This window comes from Drosophila ananassae, chromosome 2R (genome assembly GCF_017639315.1).
Source record: "Drosophila ananassae strain 14024-0371.13 chromosome 2R, ASM1763931v2, whole genome shotgun sequence".
Lineage (NCBI taxonomy): Eukaryota > Metazoa > Arthropoda > Insecta > Diptera > Drosophilidae > Drosophila > Drosophila ananassae.
This window is the reverse complement of record NC_057928.1, coordinates 2,733,306-2,754,830: the sequence shown is the minus strand read 5'-3', so window position 1 is coordinate 2,754,830 and position 21,525 is coordinate 2,733,306. Positions and strand designations below refer to the sequence as shown.

Here is a 21,525-nt window from a genome sequence, read left to right as displayed (position 1 = left end):
CGTTGGGACTTTTCCAGTCCAGTATGTATATGGTATGTCACCACATATTCCTTTCGTCGAACATCTGTTTCGGATGTAACAGGCGGTGTTGACTCTGCCCAAAGCATAGGGGGTGCACCCGACTGTTTCATCATGCACCTGGCCATCTCGATGAGAGTGCGATTCTGCCTCTCCGCTATGCCGTTCTGCTGCGGTGTGTGCGGCACTGATAGCCGCCGACCAATCCCGTGCTTCTCCAGAAAATCGTCGAAGGCTCTGTTGCGATATTCTAGTCCATTATCGCTTTGCAATTTTTTTATTGTCTTGCCTGTGAAATTCTCAACAAATGATTTATAAGTCTGAAAAGCTTCAAATACTTCATTTTTCCTTTTGAGGAAATATATTTTACAGTAACGGGAGTAGTCATCAGTAAACGTGGCAATATACTTGTAGCCACTTATAGACTCCGTTCGCATGGGGCCGCATACATCACAGTGTACAATTTCTAATAGGTCTTTGGTTCTTTTTTCTTTTGCGCTCGGATACCTTTTTGCGGTTAGTTTTTCACTTAAGCAAATTTCACATTCTGAGAGTTTTTCTTCGCGATTTAATTTCATACCGTGGACTTTCCCTTTTATGGCCATGCCTTTTAAGTCATTTTCGTTTAAGTGTCCCATACGATAATGCCACAAATCGATTTCTTTAACGTTAGAATTCACCACATTGTTCGCCTGTTGTTTTTCGGTATTCAAATAATATAAGATTCCATACCGTTTCGCGCTTAACCACACTTTATCATAATAATTGCCTCGTTTTATTCGGAAATGTACCTCGTACCTTTTGTCGGTCATTTTTGAAACTGACAATAAATTTTGGCGCAAATCAGACACATGAAGCACTTCTTTAAGAATTATTTCTTTCTTTTGTATTATTATTTGCCAAATGCAAAGTCTTTTCGACCTTTGTTACACTCTCAAACATATTTCTGTTTGAACTCATATGTGCCGTACAACCGCTATCTAGGCACCACATTTCGTTTTGCATTTCCACTGAATAACCGTATTCGCAAATATTTAGCGCTTCTTTCTTATTTTCCGTTTTACTCGCGCGATTCTCGTTATTTTCATTTTTCTGTCTATTCTTGCAGTTTCTTGCTAAGTGTCCCGGCTTATTACAGTTATAGCAAGTTCTCGTTTCTTTCTTCTCTACTTTGCCTTTTCGGCGGTTAGCGTATAATGCGTTTTGTTCTTCACAATCACTTTTTGTCTTTAGCGCATCTGCCTCTTCTAATATTTTTACGCGTAACACTTCTGGCCCTGGCAAATCGTCTCTTGTTTCCATGGCACACCTAAATGTTTCGTAATAACCCGGCAGACTATATAAGAGAAGGATAGCAAGTAAATCGTCGCCTATTGCTACGTTGATTTCTTTTAACTTTTTCACTGCGTCGAAAAATTCGTTGACATGTTGCCTCATGTCGGTACCTTCTTGCATTCTCGATAATGCCACACGTTTCAGCAGACTCGCTTTTCGCGCTGGTCCCGTTGATTGAAACGTTTCTTGTAACCGTATCCAGCAATCTCTGGATGTCGCGCAACTTTCAATTACATATAATTCCGATGTACTAATCGAGAGTAATATATCCGCGCGCGCCTTTTCATCTTGCATTTTCCATGCATCCCGATCTTCATTTTTTTTTTAACAAATATTTGTACCATCTACGTACTGCCATAGTTCGCTTTTCACGAGCACTGCACGCATTTTCAATTTCCATGTGTCATAATTCTCCGCGCTTAGCGGTTCAATTTTTATAAAAGCACTCGCCATTTTTCATAGCTTGCCTATTTCACAATTTAAACTTATTCTCAGAACTCTTCGTTCAGCATTTCATTCTCTTGACTATCGCGATCTGGGCCCATAACCTGTTGATATTTTGGTCAACAGCCAGATAAAGTGGTTAAAGTGGTCGGTTATTAAGAATGAAAAGGAATATAAAGTGCAGTTTATTAAATTGTTGATAGTATGATCGCGTCCCTTGCATTGGACTTTCGTGCTTGACGTTTGAGTTAGAACTGAACTTGAACAAAAGAACTTAAGAACTAATACATATTGGAACAGAGTTGCCAAGTTGCTGCTTTGATACAAATATATGCGTATATTACAACACGCCCCCTCAAAGTAGCAATTTATAACTTTAATTATTCAACTTAATTAAATACGGTGACGCCCAATGATGATATGCAGTCACGATGTTTGCTGCTGCTTAATCCCTTCGTCAGGACGTCGGCTGGCATCTGCTCCGTCGGCATGTATTCAATTTCGATGTCGCCACTCTTATGTTTTTCCTGGATGAAGTGGTGGCGCACGTCGATATGCTTTGTGCGGGGATGAAAACCAAAACCTTTAGCCAGTTTTTGCGCGCTTTGGTTGTCATTGTAGATGCGTATAGGTCTGCCTTTTCTGCCGATCCTCTCCAGAAGACTCTTTAGGTATAAAGCCTCCTTTACTGCCTCGGACATGGCTAAGTACTCGGACTCAGTACTGGATAGAGCCACAGTCCGCTGTTTTCGCGCCTCCCTGCTTATGGTAGCGCCGGCAAGTATAAACGCTTGCCCCGAATATGAGCGCCGATCTGTCATGTTGGCGCCCCAGTCTGCATCGACCACACCGTATAGGCCTTCTTCATTTTTGCTGTAGAGAAGACCTAGCTCCTAGGTAGCGCAGTACACGTTTTGCCGCTTTCCTGTGTTCTTCATTGTAGCTAGAGTTGAACTGGCTCAAAAAATTCACTGCATATGCAATATCTGGACGAGTTGTCACTGCAAGAAACATTAAAGTACCAATTAAACTCTGGTAAGGATACCTTTTCATCTCGTTCTCGTCGCTTCAGGTTGCTTTTTGCTTCAATTGGTGTCAATGCAGATTTGCATTCTGTCATACCAAATCTCTTCAATATGGTATCGATGTACTTCGCTTGTGAGATGAATATGCAATGTTTTTGTAGATCTTGTTGGAATTCCATTCCCAAACACATCTTCACTCGGCCGATATCTTTCATCTGGAACTCTGCGCTGAGATGCGATTTGATTTGCTGCAGCCATTTCGGATTATTTGAAGTTAATAGCAAATCATCCACGTAAATCGTCACCAGTAGAATTTTCTTCTCCTCCTTTTTTATAAACATGCATGGGTCCTGCTCGGTAGGCTCAAGTCCAATTTCCTTGAGTTTTGTAGTCAGCTTCTGATACCAACGTAAGCCTGACTGTCGCAATCCATAAAGGGCCTTCTTGATTAGCCGGCTGGATTTTTCATCCGCTTTACAGCTTGAATCCACTGCTTGGCTTCTTTGACGTATTTCGCTTCTGGATTCTTCTGATTGTAACCAATTGGAACTCTTGATGCCAATTTTTCCATAAATTCGTTGAAACCTTCTGGGATGTTCATGTACACGTCTTCCTCCAGTTCACCGTTTAGGTATGCCGTTACTACGTCCATTTGGTGGATCTCCATATCAGACTGTGCCGCTAAGGCTGCCAATAGACTAACTGATGTGAATCGTGCAACGGGGGAGTACGATTCATAGAAGTCTTCGCCTGGTTTTTGTGCGTAGCCCTTTGCCACTAGCCTCACCTTCTTCTTACCCTTGGATGTGCCATCGTCTTTGGTTCGGAAAACCATTTTGTTGCCAATGATTTGTCGGTTGCTCGGACGTGTTGTTGAGAACCTGCGCCAAAAATTCGTCTTCAGCTGCCCTTATCCAGCCGATCTGTTGAGCTTTTCGCATCGTCGATAGTCGTTGGATCGTCTGCGTCCATCGCAAATGCCATCTCACACTCCTCGAACGTTTCTTGGGAGGATGAGCCCATGCTGTCTTCTTGACTGCTCTCGTTGCCCTCTTTTGCTGCTTGTTGGTATATTTTGCGTGGTCTTCCACGCTGGCCGGTCCTCACTGATCTGGGACGCCCTTTACCAAAACGTTGGGGCTGGGGTTGACCTTCAGATTCTTCATCGCTGGATGACCCACTTTCTTGCTGCTGTTGTAGCTAAATGCCTGCTATTCCTGTGCCTATGTCCACTTGTAGCTCGTCTTCGTAAAACTCTTGGTAGTCGTTTTTGAATCCTGCTGTGCTCAAAAACTTGACGTCACTACTGGTGATTATTGAGCGTGCTCCTGGAACATCGGTAGGCTTTCGATTCTTCAGCGTAGCCAACCAATATGCATTCTTGTGATCAAGACTCAAACTTGCCTTTGTTTGTGCCTTTCACCAATGCATATGCTTTTGTGCCGAATATTCTCAGATATAGCACCGTTGGGACTTTTCCAGTCCAGTATGTATATGGTATGTCACCACATATTCCTTTCGTCGAACATCTGTTTCGGATGTAACAGGCGGTGTTGACTGCCTCTGCCCAAAGCATAGGGGGTGCACCCGACTGTTTCATCATGCACCTGGCCATCTCGATGAGAGTGCGATTCTGCCTCTCCGCTATGCCGTTCTGCTGCGGTGTGTGCGGCACTGATAGCCGCCGACCAATCCCGTGCTTCTCCAGAAAATAGTCGAAGGCTCTGTTGCGATATTCTAGTCCATTATCGCTTTGCAATGTTTTTATTGTCTTGCCTGTGAAATTCTCAACAAATGATTTATAAGTTTGAAAAGCTTCAAATACTTCATTTTTCCTTTTGAGGAAAAATATTTTACAGTAAAGGGAGTAGTCATCAGTAAACGTGGCAATATACTTGTAGCCACTTATGGACTCCGTTCGCATGGGGCCGCATACATCACTGTGTACAATTTCTAATAGGTCTTTGGTTCTCTTTTCTTTTGCGCTCGGGTAACTTTTTGCGGTTAGTTTTTCACTTAAGCAAATTTCACATTCTAAGAGTTTTTCTTCGCGATTTAATTTCATACCGTGGACTTTCCCTTTTATGGCCATGCCTTTTAAGTCATTTTCGTTTAAGTGTCCCATACGATAATGCCACAAATCGATTTCTTTAACGTTAGAATTCACCCCATTGTTCGCCTGTTGTTTTTCGGTATTCAAATAATATAAGTTTCCATACCGTTTCGCGCTTAACCACACTTTACTATTTTTCATAATAATTGCCTCGTTTTTTCGGAAATGTACCTCTTACCCTTTGTCGGTCATTTTTGAAACTGACAATAAATTTTGGCGCAAATCAGACACATGAAGCACTTCTTTAAGAATTATTTCTTTCTTTTGTTGTTTGTTTCTGACTTCAATATTAATGTCGCCAATACCGTTTACACTAGTTGTATTATTATTTGCCAAATGCCAAATGTCCCAGCTTATTACAGTTATAGCAAGTTCTCGTTTCTTTCTTCTCTACTTTGCCTTTTCGGCGGTTAGCGTATAATGCGTTTTGTTCTTCACAATCACTTTTTGTCTTTCGCGCATCTGCCTCTTCCAATATTTTTACGCGTAACACTTCTGGCCCTGGCAAATCGTCTCTTGTTTCCATGGCACACCTAAATGTTTCGCAAGAACCCGGCAGACTATATAAGAGAAGGATAGCAAGTAAATCGTCGCCTATTGCTACGTTGATTTCTTTTAACTTTTTCACTGCGTCGAAAAATTCGTAGACATGTTGCCTCATGTCGGTACCTTCTTGCATTCTAGATAATGCCACACGTTTCAGCAGACTCGCTTTTCGCGCTGGTCCCGTTGATTGAAACGTTTCTTGTAACCGTATCCAGCAATCTCTGGATGTCGCGCAACTTTCAATTACATATAATTCCGATGTACTAATCGAGAGTAATATATCCGCGCGCGCCTTTTCATCTTGCATTTTCCATGCATCCCGATCTTCATTTTTTTGGACAAATGTTTGTACCATCTACGTACTGCCATAGTTCGCTTTTCACGAGCACTGCACGCATTTTCAATTTCCATGCGTCACTCCATTCCATATCACTCGCCATTTTTTATAGCTTGCCTATTTCACAATTTACACTTTTTCTCAGAACTCTTCGTTCAGAATTTCATTCTCTTGACTATCGCGATCTGGGCCCATAACCTGTTGATATTTTGGTCAACAGCCAGATAAAGTGGTAGTCGGTTATTAAGAATGAAAAGGAATATAAAGTGCAGTTTATTAAATTGTTGATAGTATGATCGCGTCCCTTACATTGGACTTTCGTGCTTGACGTTTGAGTTAGAACTGAACTTGAACAAAAGAACTTAAGAACTAATACATATTGGAACAGAGTTGCCAAGTTGCTGCTTTGATACAAATATATGCGTATATTACAACACTTTCTTTAACAGATGTTAGATTAGATCTTAGTCTGATCAAAAACTTTGATACTCGAGACCAGTGATCCGGATTTATCTTTTCTCTGTGTTCATATATTAATATTCGAGCTTCATTAAAGCATTAAACTAATATTTCTACGTGTTTATTGACCGTTGTTTTTTGTATCGGTCTATTCTGTGTTAGTGACTTATGCGATTTGTCGAATTCTGCTTTAATGCTTAATAGTTCTTTCGATAATTCGTTCCATTCCATTATATTGTCTTTTTTCTTTTTATCTTTTAGATTTTAGATTATCTTTTAGAAATCATCATAACAATCGTTCTACCTAAAAATGGATGCTCGTCTATTTTTGATTTCACAAGCACACCCGGAATTGTTGTTAATACTATTCCTTTTTGGGTTGCGGTGCAGTGAAACAATGGTGAAACGTGGCAGTTTCTATATAAAGTATTTCTAACTCATACACACTAACTGGGGTTGTTGATACTAAATGCTTGATTCTTTCATTGAAATATGGGTCCTTTTCATATGTTTTGTCTATGGCTCTTTGTGTACTCATACTGGAATTATTTTCTTTTCAACTTTCTTTATTTTATTTATTTTTATTTCATTTTATTGCCATTATTTTCATACATAAAGATAAGATTATTCAAGAACATATGAAATCAGAATTTGGCATTGAGCGTTGTTATTTTTTTTGTGTTGTATATATAAAAATTTCATTTTTTTTTTTTTGTTTTTTTGTTTTTTTTTTATATTTTGTCCAGATTGATAGCCTGGCTTTTATTAATCGCTCTTTTTGCTATACATTTATTATGAACAAGAAAGGAAAGCTAACTTCGGGCGGAGCCGAAGTTGATATACCCTTGCAGTTCAGTCGCAGTCCGCTAGGTGGCGCCACGCATCTTATATTATTAGATATATAGCGGATCGTATATAGTCGGCCGATCCTTATGAAAATTGGCAGATCAGATTGTTTTTCCCAAAATAGAATCTGTACCAAATCCCATCTTTCTAACTTAAAAAACACCAAAGTTATGTCAATTTCGATCGTTCTATGACAGCTATAGGATATAGTCGGCCGATCCTTATGAAATTTTGTACACAAAATATTTTGGTCAAATATAACACGTGTGGAAAGTCTCAACTCTCTAACTTAAAAAACACCAAAGTTATGGCATTTCCGATCAATCAGTTATATGGCAGCTATAGGATATAGTCGACCGATCCCGGCCGTTCCGACTTATATACTACCTGCAAGGAAAAGAAGGATGTGTGCAAAGTTTCAACTCGATAGCTCTAAAACTGAGAGACTAGTTTGCGTAGAAACCGACAGACAGACGGACAGACGGACATGCTTATATCGAATCAGGAGGTGATCCTGATCAAGAATATATATACTTTATAGGGTCGGAGATGTCTCCTTCACTGTGTTGCACACTTTTGACCAAAATTATAATACCCTCTGCAAGGGTATAAAAATGTATGTTTTATACAAAATGCCCAAATCTACTAAGCCCATTTTGGGTATTTTCTCAAAAATTGGTATATAATTTTTTGTGTAAATCGTATAATTTAATTTATTATTTATTTGCCATTCAGTTTGGCTCATTTAAAAAAAAACTTGCCCTATTTGGCTATATATATATATTGTGTTTTTTCTTTTTGTGTTCTTATTTTTATTTTTTCCATAAAAACCCGCCTATATTTTTTTTTATATATATTGGTTGTTTTTTTTTTGTTGTTAGTATTTTTTTTTTACATGAAAAACCTGCCTATTTTTTGTATGGTTTTCAGGCCACACGCTAATCGGGCAACTTTAATGTCGCTCAATTTTACAAAGAATTTTATTTTATACCATAAAAAAAATTTGCATCGCAGTGAAATACAAAAAAAAATATGCAACGCAGTGCATGGGGGAAAAAAAAATTTTTTTGCGCTCTTGGTAGCGCTGTCGGTTTGCTGTTCCGGGCTTAGCTTGGAGCGCTAAACGGGGCCGGTGCTGGCTGCACAGGCTTATCTTCTTTATCTGGTTGTTGGGGCACCGGTGCTGACACAGGTGTGATTCCAGGGGTCCTCTGCAGTCGTCGTCATTTCTACCTTCGTTGTGGTTTCTTCTCGCTTTCTTCTTTTTGTGTTGGTGGATTAATAGTTTGTTTTTCAAGTGTTTTTATAATACTTGAGTGAGTAGGTGGGATTGGGATTTTTTTTTTTTGGTTTTTTTTTTTTAAGCAATTAAGCTAGTTTGAGCTCTTTAGCTATTGAGCTGTTGACCATGCGGGTACTGAAGTTTTCAGAAAGAGAAGTCTCTCTCTCTGATGCGCTATTCCTTCTTCCTTTTTTTTTCGTTGTACTCCATGCTTTCCCATCACATCACTTTACTCATTCAGTTTTTTTTTATGTTTTTAGTCATGGATCCTTCGATGTCTAATGTGTTGGAGATCCTTCGATGTCCTATGTCCTGTCACGGTCTCCATGTAATATTTTTATCGAAGGTTCTCCATGTAGTTGTAGTTTGTTTCTGGATGTAGATGCGTTCCCAATCCGTTTGTATTGGCTGAGGTTTAGTTTAATCTTTATTTATTTAGATTTAAATTATGTTCGGAGCAGCTGCCGCTCCGAGCTCATGGGAGTTTCTGATTTTACAAAATACTTAGGAGTTAAAGGAGGTCTAAGTCTCGTAGCTGCGCTGCCCAATACATAACCAAAGACGGTTATGTATTCTTAAATATTTATATATGAATATATATTTATGTTATGATCGATTAGGCGGAGGTATGTGGACATGCATAAGGTCCACTCGTGTTACGTATATGCGGACATATGCACTTTTCGGCGTATAGCAAAGGCACAGCGGGCGATTCATATTTCGGTGCACTTAGGTTTATGACCGAGACCTTGGATAACATAAACACAGCGACAAAGTGTTACAGTGTGTACCCTTTAAGTACTCTTGGTACAGTGGGTGGTCGATATATATATATAAGATATTAATTGTGCATATATGTGCATATTACACCACTTTTGCTGTGACGGTTGTCGTGCTGTTCAGGACGAAATGAGATCATTCATGAGGCAGACTAAAAGCGGTTTCAAAGAGTTGATTAGTGGTTTCGAAAAATCAACTACTAAACGAGTCTCCAAATCGTAAAAAATCCTCTTTTAGTGATGTGCTTGTGGCGAATAATCTTCAGCGTGCTCAGCCGACAACTATGCAGCCGCTTATATCTCTGGCCACCCCAAGGGCCGGACCTGAGAAAAATTCGGCTTCCGAATATCTCAGGATTAATGAGCAATTGTCCGATATGTCCTCTGTGGCATCGCTTCAAGTGATCCCAGACCCAATAATTCAAACCCCTGTAACAGTCACCAAACAGGGCAATCAACCGTCCGGACCGCTGGTACGTACTGATGCCGCTGTACTAGTTGCGGCGGCACCAAAACCCTTGCAGGTGATCCCACCATCGAAACATATTTTTGTTTCGATGGTGGGCTTGCCCTGATAGATTGATATCTCGGCTTACATCAAAGCCAAAGCAAAAGTCGACATAAAGGTGGTGGATATTACAAAATTTAAATATTCATACACCAGGCACACGTAATCTTTCAAAATACGTGTGCCCGTGTGCCCAGATGTTTAAGACGATTTGTTCCACCAGCTTTTGGCCAGAGAATATTTTCGTCCAAGAACATCAGCCAAGTACAGTGAAAAAAAAAAAACCAAATCTGTGGGTGTAAAACTCCCACATGTTACGGCCACTGACCAAACTTCCACTTCATCTTCCTCTGTTTTAAAAAACTAATGTCTTCTCTAACACTTACCTACCAGAATACAACTTCCGAAACTGGATAGTTCTTTCTTTGCATCTCACATTATTGTATTTACAGAAACTTGGTTAAAGCCGGAGATCTTAAGTTCCGAAGTTTTTCCTAGTAGGTACACCACTTTTACATGTGATAGAACTCTGCGAAGAGGCGGAGGAGTGTTAATCTCTGTAGACTCCAAACTAGCTTCTGAAGAGGTAAAATCACAAGAGTTTGTTGACATTGAATTCCTTTGCATCAAAATCACTTTGTCCGATCAATCTTTGTATGTTACCTGTTCTTACATACCACCTTCGTCCGAACCGCCAACATACTGGCAACATTTGTCCGCTATTCGTTTGGTTTTCGATCGTCTGTCTGATGGTGACCAGCTGATAGCTCTGGGTGACTTTAATATCCCAGAACTTATATGGTCAAATGTATATGGTCAATTCACCGTCTTTACAGCTTAACTCCCACCACGACTTCCCTGTGGGCATGTTTGACATGTCACTCGGGCAAATTAACCACGTTAGAAATTCTTTAGGTCGGCTGCTGGACTTATGTTTCGTTTCTGATCCTGATGGAATTACTCTTTCCAGAACTTTGCCCCTTTCTGACCCTGAGCATCCATATCATCCCACTCTTGAGCTTTCAATTAAAAACAACTCCCTAATTGACCTTAAGTCTACACTTAAACCTCATAAAGTTCGTTTCTTTCGTAAGGCTGACTATATGAAATTAAATAAGTTAATTTCGGAATTTGATTGGTCTGATTTACTGGCATGCGATGATATAAACTTAGCATTACAAAAATTTTATTTCACTGTAAACTCATTTTTTGACGTTTGTGTGCCGTGGAAATATCCGTCCGCTTCAACGAATCCGCCTTGGTATACAAGGCATCTTAACAACTTAAAGAATAGTATGAGTAGACTTTTGAATAAACATAGATTATCTGGCTGTACAGTTAGTTATTCTAGATACTTAGTAGCCCGGTCCAATTTCACCGTGCATAACGCAGAATGTTATAGGAGTTAAATTCGCCGCTGCAGGATTCAGTTTACTCAGGATCCGAAGCAGTTTTATATCTTTGTAAACACTAAGCGTAAACATGTATCTTTTCCCCCACTGATTACGTTTGAGAACTCTTATGCAAACACTGATCAGGCAATGTCCGATCTCTTTGCACAGTTTTTTCTCTCTTGCACAGAATCCTTCATTATTCCGCTGCATAAAAAAGGGAAAAATCCGACGCTGCGAATTATAGAGGCATCTCTAAAATGTCAGCAATTCCAAAGCTTTTTGAAAAACTTATCACTCCACATTTGCAACACCTATGTAGTTCAATAATAACTCCGTGCCAGCATGGCTTCATGAAGCGCCGTTCCACCACTACCAACATCTTTTATCACGGATGGCTTCCGGAATGGCTTACGAACAGACGTCATTTACACTGACTTCAGTAAAGCATTTGACTCTGTTAACCATTCGCTTCTTATAAGTAAACTCAGTCTTTTGGGATTCCCAACTGATCTTCTTATGTGGATTTCGAGCTACTTATCAGGGAGAACCCAACGTGTTTTACTCCCCTACTTTTTACTCTGTTTATTAACGACTTGCCCCTTGCCTTAACTAATTCACTTGTACTTATGTACGCTGATGACGTTAAGCTATGCCTTCAGTATAAATTCACTAGCGCCCAGTCTAGACTTCAATCCGATTTGGATAAACTTCAAAATTGGTGTTTAGCAAATACCCTAAAGCTTAATGGATCGAAATGTAAACTTATGTCTTTTTACCGATCTAGTCCTCACCAAGCCGTACTTTCTCTATGGGAACGCCTCAGAACGATTAACTCAGGTTAACGATCTAGGTGTCCTATTAGATTTGAAACTTAAATTTACCGACCATATATCTACCATGGTTAATAAAGCTATGGGTGTGCTTGGTTTTATTAAAAGATGGTCAAAAGAATTTAATGACCGGTACATAACTAAAACGTTATACACATCACTGGTCCGTCCGATTCTTGAGTATGGATCGTGTGTCTGGAGTACTCAATATGGAGTACACCAAGATCACATTGAATCTGTACAAAAAAACTTCCTTACTTTTGCTCTTAGGGGACTTAATTGGGATGCAAATCTTTCCCTCCCCTCTTATCGTAGTAGACTTATACTAATCAACTTACCATCATTAACAAACCGTAGAACGATGCTGGGTGTCATGTTTCTATACAATCTTATTTATGGAAATATAGACAGCCAGCATTTACTAACACGCTTAAATTTTAACGTTCCTAGTAGAAGGTCTAGAAACTTTCGTCCTCTACTCCTCAGCCATTGTAGTTCAACATATGCCCAACACGATCCGTTCAGGGTATTATGTTCGGACTACAATGGTCTCTACCACATCACCTTGCTCTACTAACAATCTTAAATCGCTTATATTAACCGCCTTATCTGTGCAACACTCTTCCTCGTGATATCTTTCTCCTACTTTTCGATTAACTATCTCGGATCTATTCCCGCGATTCAAGAAGTACGTCACACGGCAACGTCCCTAGGTCGGTTGGACGGGAGGTGGACTGTACGTATGCAGTGGGAACAGCGCAATAAAAAAAAAAAAAAACAAAAAAAAAATTGGACTGGTGTCCTGAAATTAAAGTAATAAAAGCGTATAAGACATTTAATACCATTATGTTAAATTTAACAAGAAAGATAAGCTAACTTCGTGCGGAGCTAAAGTGTGTATACCCTTACAGTTAGGTAGCAACTTATATTATTATATATATATCGAATCCTATATAGATGACCGATTCTTATGAGAACTTCACAATGAAATAAATTTTTATTAGCAATAAAAAATTAGCAGGGTTGTGCCATTTCGGATTGTTCAGTTACATGGCAGCTATAGGACATAGTCGGCTGTTCCTTGTGAAATTCGGCAGGTTGGATTATTTTGCCCAAAATGGAATCCGTAGATCCGTGACCAATTTTATAAGGATCGGCAGACTATATCCTATAGCTGCCATGTAACCGAACAATCCGAAATGGCACAACCTTGCTAATTTTTTAGATGCTTGGGATTGTTTCAAACATATTTTTAGAAAATTAATTTGATGGTGAAATTCTCATAAGAATCTGCATTTATACGACCCTATATATATAAAACAAGAAAGGAAAGCTAACTTCGGGCGGAGCCGAAGTTGATATACCCTTGCAGTTCAGTCGCAGTCCGCTAGGTGGCGCCACGCATCTTATATTATTAGATATATAGCGGATCGTATATAGTCGGCCGATCCTTATGAAAATTGGCAGATCAGATTGTTTTTCCCAAAATAGAATCTGTACCAAATCCCATCTTTCTAACTTAAAAAACACCAAAGTTATGTCAATTTCGATCGTTCTATGACAGCTATAGGATATAGTCGGCCGATCCTTATGAAATTTTGTACACAAAATATTTTGGTCAAATATAACACGTGTGGAAAGTCTCAACTCTCTAACTTAAAAAACACCAAAGTTATGGCATTTCCGATCAATCAGTTATATGGCAGCTATAGGATATAGTCGACCGATCCCGGCCGTTCCGACTTATATACTACCTGCAAGGAAAAGAAGGATGTGTGCAAAGTTTCAACTCGATAGCTCTAAAACTGAGAGACTAGTTTGCGTAGAAACCGACAGACAGACGGACAGACGGACATGCTTATATCGAATCAGGAGGTGATCCTGATCAAGAATATATATACTTTATAGGGTCGGAGATGTCTCCTTCACTGTGTTGCACACTTTTGACCAAAATTATAATACCCTCTGCAAGGGTATAAAAATGTATGTTTTATACAAAATGCCCAAATCTACTAAGCCCATTTTGGGTATTTTCTCAAAAATTGGTATATAATTTTTTGTGTAAATCGTATAATTTAATTTATTATTTATTTGCCATTCAGTTTGGCTCATTTAAAAAAAAACTTGCCCTATTTGGCTATATATATATATTGTGTTTTTTCTTTTTGTGTTCTTATTTTTATTTTTTCCATAAAAACCCGCCTATATTTTTTTTATATATATTGGTTGTTTTTTTTTTGTTGTTAGTATTTTTTTTTTACATGAAAAACCTGCCTATTTTTTGTATGGTTTTCAGGCCACACGCTAATCGGGCAACTTTAATGTCGCTCAATTTTACAAAGAATTTTATTTTATACCATAAAAAAAATTTGCATCGCAGTGAAATACAAAAAAAAATATGCAACGCAGTGCATGGGGGAAAAAAAAATTTTTTTGCGCTCTTGGTAGCGCTGTCGGTTTGCTGTTCCGGGCTTAGCTTGGAGCGCTAAACGGGGCCGGTGCTGGCTGCACAGGCTTATCTTCTTTATCTGGTTGTTGGGGCACCGGTGCTGACACAGGTGTGATTCCAGGGGTCCTCTGCAGTCGTCGTCATTTCTACCTTCGTTGTGGTTTCTTCTCGCTTTCTTCTTTTTGTGTTGGTGGATTAATAGTTTGTTTTTCAAGTGTTTTTATAATACTTGAGTGAGTAGGTGGGATTGGGATTTTTTTTTTTTGGTTTTTTTTTTTTAAGCAATTAAGCTAGTTTGAGCTCTTTAGCTATTGAGCTGTTGACCATGCGGGTACTGAAGTTTTCAGAAAGAGAAGTCTCTCTCTCTGATGCGCTATTCCTTCTTCCTTTTTTTTCGTTGTACTCCATGCTTTCCCATCACATCACTTTACTCATTCAGTTTTTTTTTATGTTTTTAGTCATGGATCCTTCGATGTCTAATGTGTTGGAGATCCTTCGATGTCCTATGTCCTGTCACGGTCTCCATGTAATATTTTTATCGAAGGTTCTCCATGTAGTTGTAGTTTGTTTCTGGATGTAGATGCGTTCCCAATCCGTTTGTATTGGCTGAGGTTTAGTTTAATCTTTATTTATTTAGATTTAAATTATGTTCGGAGCAGCTGCCGCTCCGAGCTCATGGGAGTTTCTGATTTTACAAAATACTTAGGAGTTAAAGGAGGTCTAAGTCTCGTAGCTGCGCTGCCCAATACATAACCAAAGACGGTTATGTATTCTTAAATATTTATATATGAATATATATTTATGTTATGATCGATTAGGCGGAGGTATGTGGACATGCATAAGGTCCACTCGTGTTACGTATATGCGGACATATGCACTTTTCGGCGTATAGCAAAGGCACAGCGGGCGATTCATATTTCGGTGCACTTAGGTTTATGACCGAGACCTTGGATAACATAAACACAGCGACAAAGTGTTACAGTGTGTACCCTTTAAGTACTCTTGGTACAGTGGGTGGTCGATATATATATATAAGATATTAATTGTGCATATATGTGCATATTACACCACTTTTGCTGTGACGGTTGTCGTGCTGTTCAGGACGAAATGAGATCATTCATGAGGCAGACTAAAAGCGGTTTCAAAGAGTTGATTAGTGGTTTCGAAAAATCAACTACTAAACGAGTCTCCAAATCGTAAAAAATCCTCTTTTAGTGATGTGCTTGTGGCGAATAATCTTCAGCGTGCTCAGCCGACAACTATGCAGCCGCTTATATCTCTGGCCACCCCAAGGGCCGGACCTGAGAAAAATTCGGCTTCCGAATATCTCAGGATTAATGAGCAATTGTCCGATATGTCCTCTGTGGCATCGCTTCAAGTGATCCCAGACCCAATAATTCAAACCCCTGTAACAGTCACCAAACAGGGCAATCAACCGTCCGGACCGCTGGTACGTACTGATGCCGCTGTACTAGTTGCGGCGGCACCAAAACCCTTGCAGGTGATCCCACCATCGAAACATATTTTTGTTTCGATGGTGGGCTTGCCCTGATAGATTGATATCTCGGCTTACATCAAAGCCAAAGCAAAAGTCGACATAAAGGTGGTGGATATTACAAAATTTAAATATTCATACACCAGGCACACGTCATCTTTCAAAATACGTGTGCCCGTGTGCCCAGATGTTTAAGACGATTTGTTCCACCAGCTTTTGGCCAGAGAATATTTTCGTCCAAGAACATCAGCCAAGTACAGTGAAAAAAAAAAAACCAAATCTGTGGGTGTAAAACTCCCACATGTTACGGCCACTGACCAAACTTCCACTTCATCTTCCTCTGTTTTAAAAAACTAATGTCTTCTCTAACACTTACCTACCAGAATACAACTTCCGAAACTGGATTCTGATAGTTCTTTCTTTGCATCTCACATTATTGTATTTACAGAAACTTGGTTAAAGCCGGAGATCTTAAGTTCCGAAGTTTTTCCTAGTAGGTACACCACTTTTACATGTGATAGAACTCTGCGAAGAGGCGGAGGAGTGTTAATCTCTGTAGACTCCAAACTAGCTTCTGAAGAGGTAAAATCACAAGAGTTTGTTGACATTGAATTCCTTTGCATCAAAATCACTTTGTCCGATCAATCTTTGTATGTTACCTGTTCTTACATACCACCTTCGTCCGAACCGCCAACATACTGGCAACATTTGTCCGCTATTCGTTTGGTTTTCGATCGTCTGTCTGATGGTGACCAGCTGATAGCTCTGGGTGACTTTAATATCCCAGAACTTATATGGTCAAATGTATATGGTCAATTCACCGTCTTTACAGCTTAACTCCCACCACGACTTCCCTGTGGGCATGTTTGACATGTCACTCGGGCAAATTAACCACGTTAGAAATTCTTTAGGTCGGCTGCTGGACTTATGTTTCGTTTCTGATCCTGATGGAATTACTCTTTCCAGAACTTTGCCCCTTTCTGACCCTGAGCATCCATATCATCCCACTCTTGAGCTTTCAATTGAAAACAACTCCCTAATTGACCTTAAGTCTACACTTAAACCTCATAAAGTTCGTTTCTTTCGTAAGGCTGACTATATGAAATTAAATAAGTTAATTTCGGAATTTGATTGGTCTGATTTACTGGCATGCGATGATATAAACTTAGCATTACAAAAATTTTATTTCACTGTAAACTCATTTGTTGACGTTTGTATGCCGTGGAAATATCCGTCCGCTTCAACGAATCCGCCTTGGTATACAAGGCATCTTAACAACTTAAAGAATAGTATGAGTAGACTTTTGAATAAACATAGATTATCTGGCTGTACAGTTAGTTATTCTAGATACTTAGTAGCCCGGTCCAATTTCACCGTGCATAACGCAGAATGTTATAGGAGTTAAATTCGCCGCTGCAGGATTCAGTTTACTCAGGATCCGAAGCAGTTTTATATCTTTGTAAACACTAAGCGTAAACATGTATCTTTTCCCCCACTGCTTACGTTTGAGAACTCTTATGCAAACACTGATCAGGCAATGTCCGATCTCTTTGCACAGTTTTTTCTCTCTTGCACAGAATCCTTCATTATTCCGCTGCATAAAAAAGGGAAAAATCCGACGCTGCGAATTATAGAGGCATCTCTAAAATGTCAGCAATTCCAAAGCTTTTTGAAAAACTTATCACTCCACATTTGCAACACCTATGTAGTTCAATAATAACTCCGTGCCAGCATGGCTTCATGAAGCGCCGTTCCACCACTACCAACATCTTTTATCACGGATGGCTTCCGGAATGGCTTACGAACAGACGTCATTTACACTGACTTCAGTAAAGCATTTGACTCTGTTAACCATTCGCTTCTTATAAGTAAACTCAGTCTTTTGGGATTCCCAACTGATCTTCTTATGTGGATTTCGAGCTACTTATCAGGGAGAACCCAACGTGTTTTACTCCCCTACTTTTTACTCTGTTTATTAACGACTTGCCCCTTGCCTTAACTAATTCACTTGTACTTATGTACGCTGATGACGTTAAGCTATGCCTTCAGTATAAATTCACTAGCGCCCAGTCTAGACTTCAATCCGATTTGGATAAACTTCAAAATTGGTGTTTAGCAAATACCCTAAAGCTTAATGGATCGAAATGTAAACTTATGTCTTTTTACCGATCTAGTCCTCACCAAGCCGTACTTTCTCTATGGGAACGCCTTAGAACGATTAACTCAGGTTAACGATCTAGGTGTCCTATTAGATTTGAAACTTAAATTTACCGACCATATATCTACCATGGTTAATAAAGCTATGGGTGTGCTTGGTTTTATTAAAAGATGGTCAAAAGAATTTAATGACCGGTACATAACTAAAACGTTATACACATCACTGGTCCGTCCGATTCTTGAGTATGGATCGTGTGTCTGGAGTCCTCAATATGGAGTAGACCAAGATCACATTGAATCTGTACAAAAAAACTTCCTTACTTTTGCTCTTAGGGGACTTAATTGGGATGCAAATCTTTCCCTCCCCTCTTATCGTAGTAGACTTATACTAATCAACTTACCATCATTAACAAACCGTAGAACGATGCTGGGTGTCATGTTTCTATACAATCTTATTTATGGAAATATAGACAGCCAGCATTTACTAACACGCTTAAATTTTAACGTTCCTAGTAGAAGGTCTAGAAACTTTCGTCCTCTACTCCTCAGCCATTGTAGTTCAACATATGCCCAACACGATCCGTTCAGGGTATTATGTTCGGACTACAATGGTCTCTACCACATCACCTTGCTCTACTAACAATCTTAAATCGCTTATATTAACCGCCTTATCTGTGCAACACTCTTCCTCGTGATATCTTTCTCCTACTTTTCGATTAACTATCTCGGATCTATTCCCGCGATTCAAGAAGTACGTCACACGGCAACGTCCCTAGGTCGGTTGGACGGGAGGTGGGCTGTACGTATGCAGTGGGAACAGCGCAATAAAAAAAAAAAAAAAAAAAAAAAAAAATTGGACTGGTGTCCTGAAATTAAAGTAATAAAAGCGTATAAGACATTTAATACCATTATGTTAAATTTAACAAGAAAGATAAGCTAACTTCGTGCGGAGCTAAAGTGTGTATACCCTTACAGTTAGGTAGCAACTTATATTATTACATATATATCGAATCCTATATAGATGACCGATTCTTATGAGAACTTCACAATGAAATAAATTTTTATTAGCAATAAAAAATTAGCAGGGTTGTGCCATTTCGGATTGTTCAGTTACATGGCAGCTATAGGACATAGTCGGCTGTTCCTTGTGAAATTCGGCAGGTTGGATTATTTTGCCCAAAATGGAATCCGTAGATCCGTGACCAATTTTATAAGGATCGGCAGACTATATCCTATAGCTGCCATGTAACCGAACAATCCGAAATGGCACAACCTTGCTAATTTTTTAGATGCTTGGGATTGTTTCAAACATATTTTTAGAAAATTAATTTGATGGTGAAATTCTCATAAGAATCTGCATTTATACGACCCTATATATATAAAACAAGAAAGGAAAGCTAACTTCGGGCGGAGCCGAAGTTGATATACCCTTGCAGTTCAGTCGCAGTCCGCTAGGTGGCGCCACGCATCTTATATTATTAGATATATAGCGGATCGTATATAGTCGGCCGATCCTTATGAAAATTGGCAGATCAGATTGTTTTTCCCAAAATAGAATCTGTACCAAATCCCATCTTTCTAACTTAAAAAACACCAAAGTTATGCCAATTTCGATCGTTGTATGACAGCTATAGGATATAGTCGGCTGATCCTTATGAAACTTTGTACACAAGCAATTTTGGTCAAATATAACACGTGTGGAAAGTCTCAACTCTCTAACTCAAAAAACACCAAAGTTATGGCATTTCCGATCAATCAGTTATATGGCAGCTATAGGATATAGTCGACCGATCCCGGCCGTTCCGACTTATATACTACCTGCAAGGAAAAGAAGGATGTGTGCAAAGTTTCAACTCGATAGCTCTAAAACTGAGAGACTAGTTTGCGTAGAAACCGACAGACAGACGGACAGACAGACAGACGGACAGACAGACAGACGGACAGACGGACAGACGGACATGCTTATATCGACTCAGGAGGTGATCCTGATCAAGAATATATATACTTTATAGGGTCGGAGATGTCTCCTTCACTGCGTTGCACACTTTTGACCAAAATTATAATACCCTCTGCAAGGGTATAAAAATATAAGCTGCTAACTAACTGTAAGGGTATATCCACTTCGGCTCCGCCCGAAGTTAGCTTTCCTTTCTTGTTTTAAATTGATTACAGTATATACTTACAACTTAATAGAACCCAATGTACTTAATAAAATCTAAAAATTACTTACTTATTAACTTAATAATTAGATATTATTACATCGATTTAAGTACGGTTTATTAATATTACCTTTGTTTTTACAGTTGGATTCCATCGAAAAATTACAAGCATTTCGCTGAAATAAAACTTAGTCATGCCTTGCAAATATTTGGAAAATTTTACTGCTTTAGAATGGATATATCAGGGTTGCAGGTATAATATTTATAAATTTATTTAATATTTTCAAAACATAAAACTTTTTCTGTTTAAGGTTGGGCCTGCATACGTTTGCATGGAAATAAATTCTTCAATATTTGGTACATTTCGAATTTACCAAACAATTACACCAATTGAACCTTTATTGCAAAAAGTTATTCATCGATTTTATGGTCCACGTTGGTTAGCTCCGTTCATGAAAATCTTTATATTGGGTGAAAGTATTATGGTAATTAAAGATTATTATTAAAAATAAGCAAACTATTAATATCTAAATTATTTTAGTTTCAACGTGATGTAACTATATGGAACCATAAAGACTTGCTACAAAATCCAGTTTTAGCAAAAGAAGACACATCAATAAAAAAATTTCGAATGTGGTATTCACAGTTCTACACCTCTAACAGTAAATCCCTTACAGATGAAGCTATAAGTATTTGGTAATCTCGAGTGCTACCTCGAGATAATATTTATCGTATTTTTCTTAATGTAAATAAAATAAAAGGGTGTTTATTATTCACTCGTTTCACTCGGGTCCTTTCTCGTCTTTCAATTGAATCATAACCCATTGAAAGCTGATTAGATGATATAAACATAAATGACATTTTGAGAATGTAATTAGTAAAAACACCCGGGTGCCAATATTTATATTATATCTTTGCGATAATAAAATTGATGTGGCCGTCATTCATGACCGTAAATACAAATTATACTCGTAAAACACAAGCAAGCTTAACAAAATAAACAAACATATTTTGAAGACTCTCTGCTGCTGTAGTTTGAAGGTATCCGTATCCGATGTTCATTATTAATATTTACAATTGTTCTTAATATTTTGAGTGGAAAACTTTTGCCCCTTTGCTCAATAGTTAAGTTTCTACCAGTTTATCTCAAAACTGGTATGGATGGATTGGATACGTTCCACATTGATAAATCGGAGAGAGGGATTCTGAGGGACCAGATCAATAGGTATCTTTGTTTTATTCCTAAAAATAAAATGGATTTTTCAAATTTTTTCACTAAGGTCAAGGTTATCAAGTTCAGTGCTACTTCACTGCAGTCGAAGTAGCATAAGTCGTAATATTCTTGCTTT

At 38.8% G+C, this 21,525-nt stretch overlaps 1 protein-coding gene across 1 annotated transcript in view; it reads left to right on the top strand.

Annotated features, from left to right (window-relative positions):
• LOC26514480 (cholesterol 7-desaturase nvd) overlaps window positions 1-20,969 on the top strand; it is a 114,963-nt gene extending 93,994 nt beyond the window's left edge. Inside the window, exons 4-6 of the mRNA XM_044714748.1 lie at window positions 20,321-20,429; window positions 20,488-20,661; window positions 20,718-20,969. Of these exons, the coding sequence (XP_044570683.1) occupies window positions 20,321-20,429; window positions 20,488-20,661; window positions 20,718-20,876 (442 nt within the window). The 3' untranslated portion in view covers window positions 20,877-20,969. The remainder of the gene's footprint in view (window positions 1-20,320; window positions 20,430-20,487; window positions 20,662-20,717) is intronic.
• The last annotated feature ends 556 nt before the right edge of the window (window positions 20,970-21,525 follow it).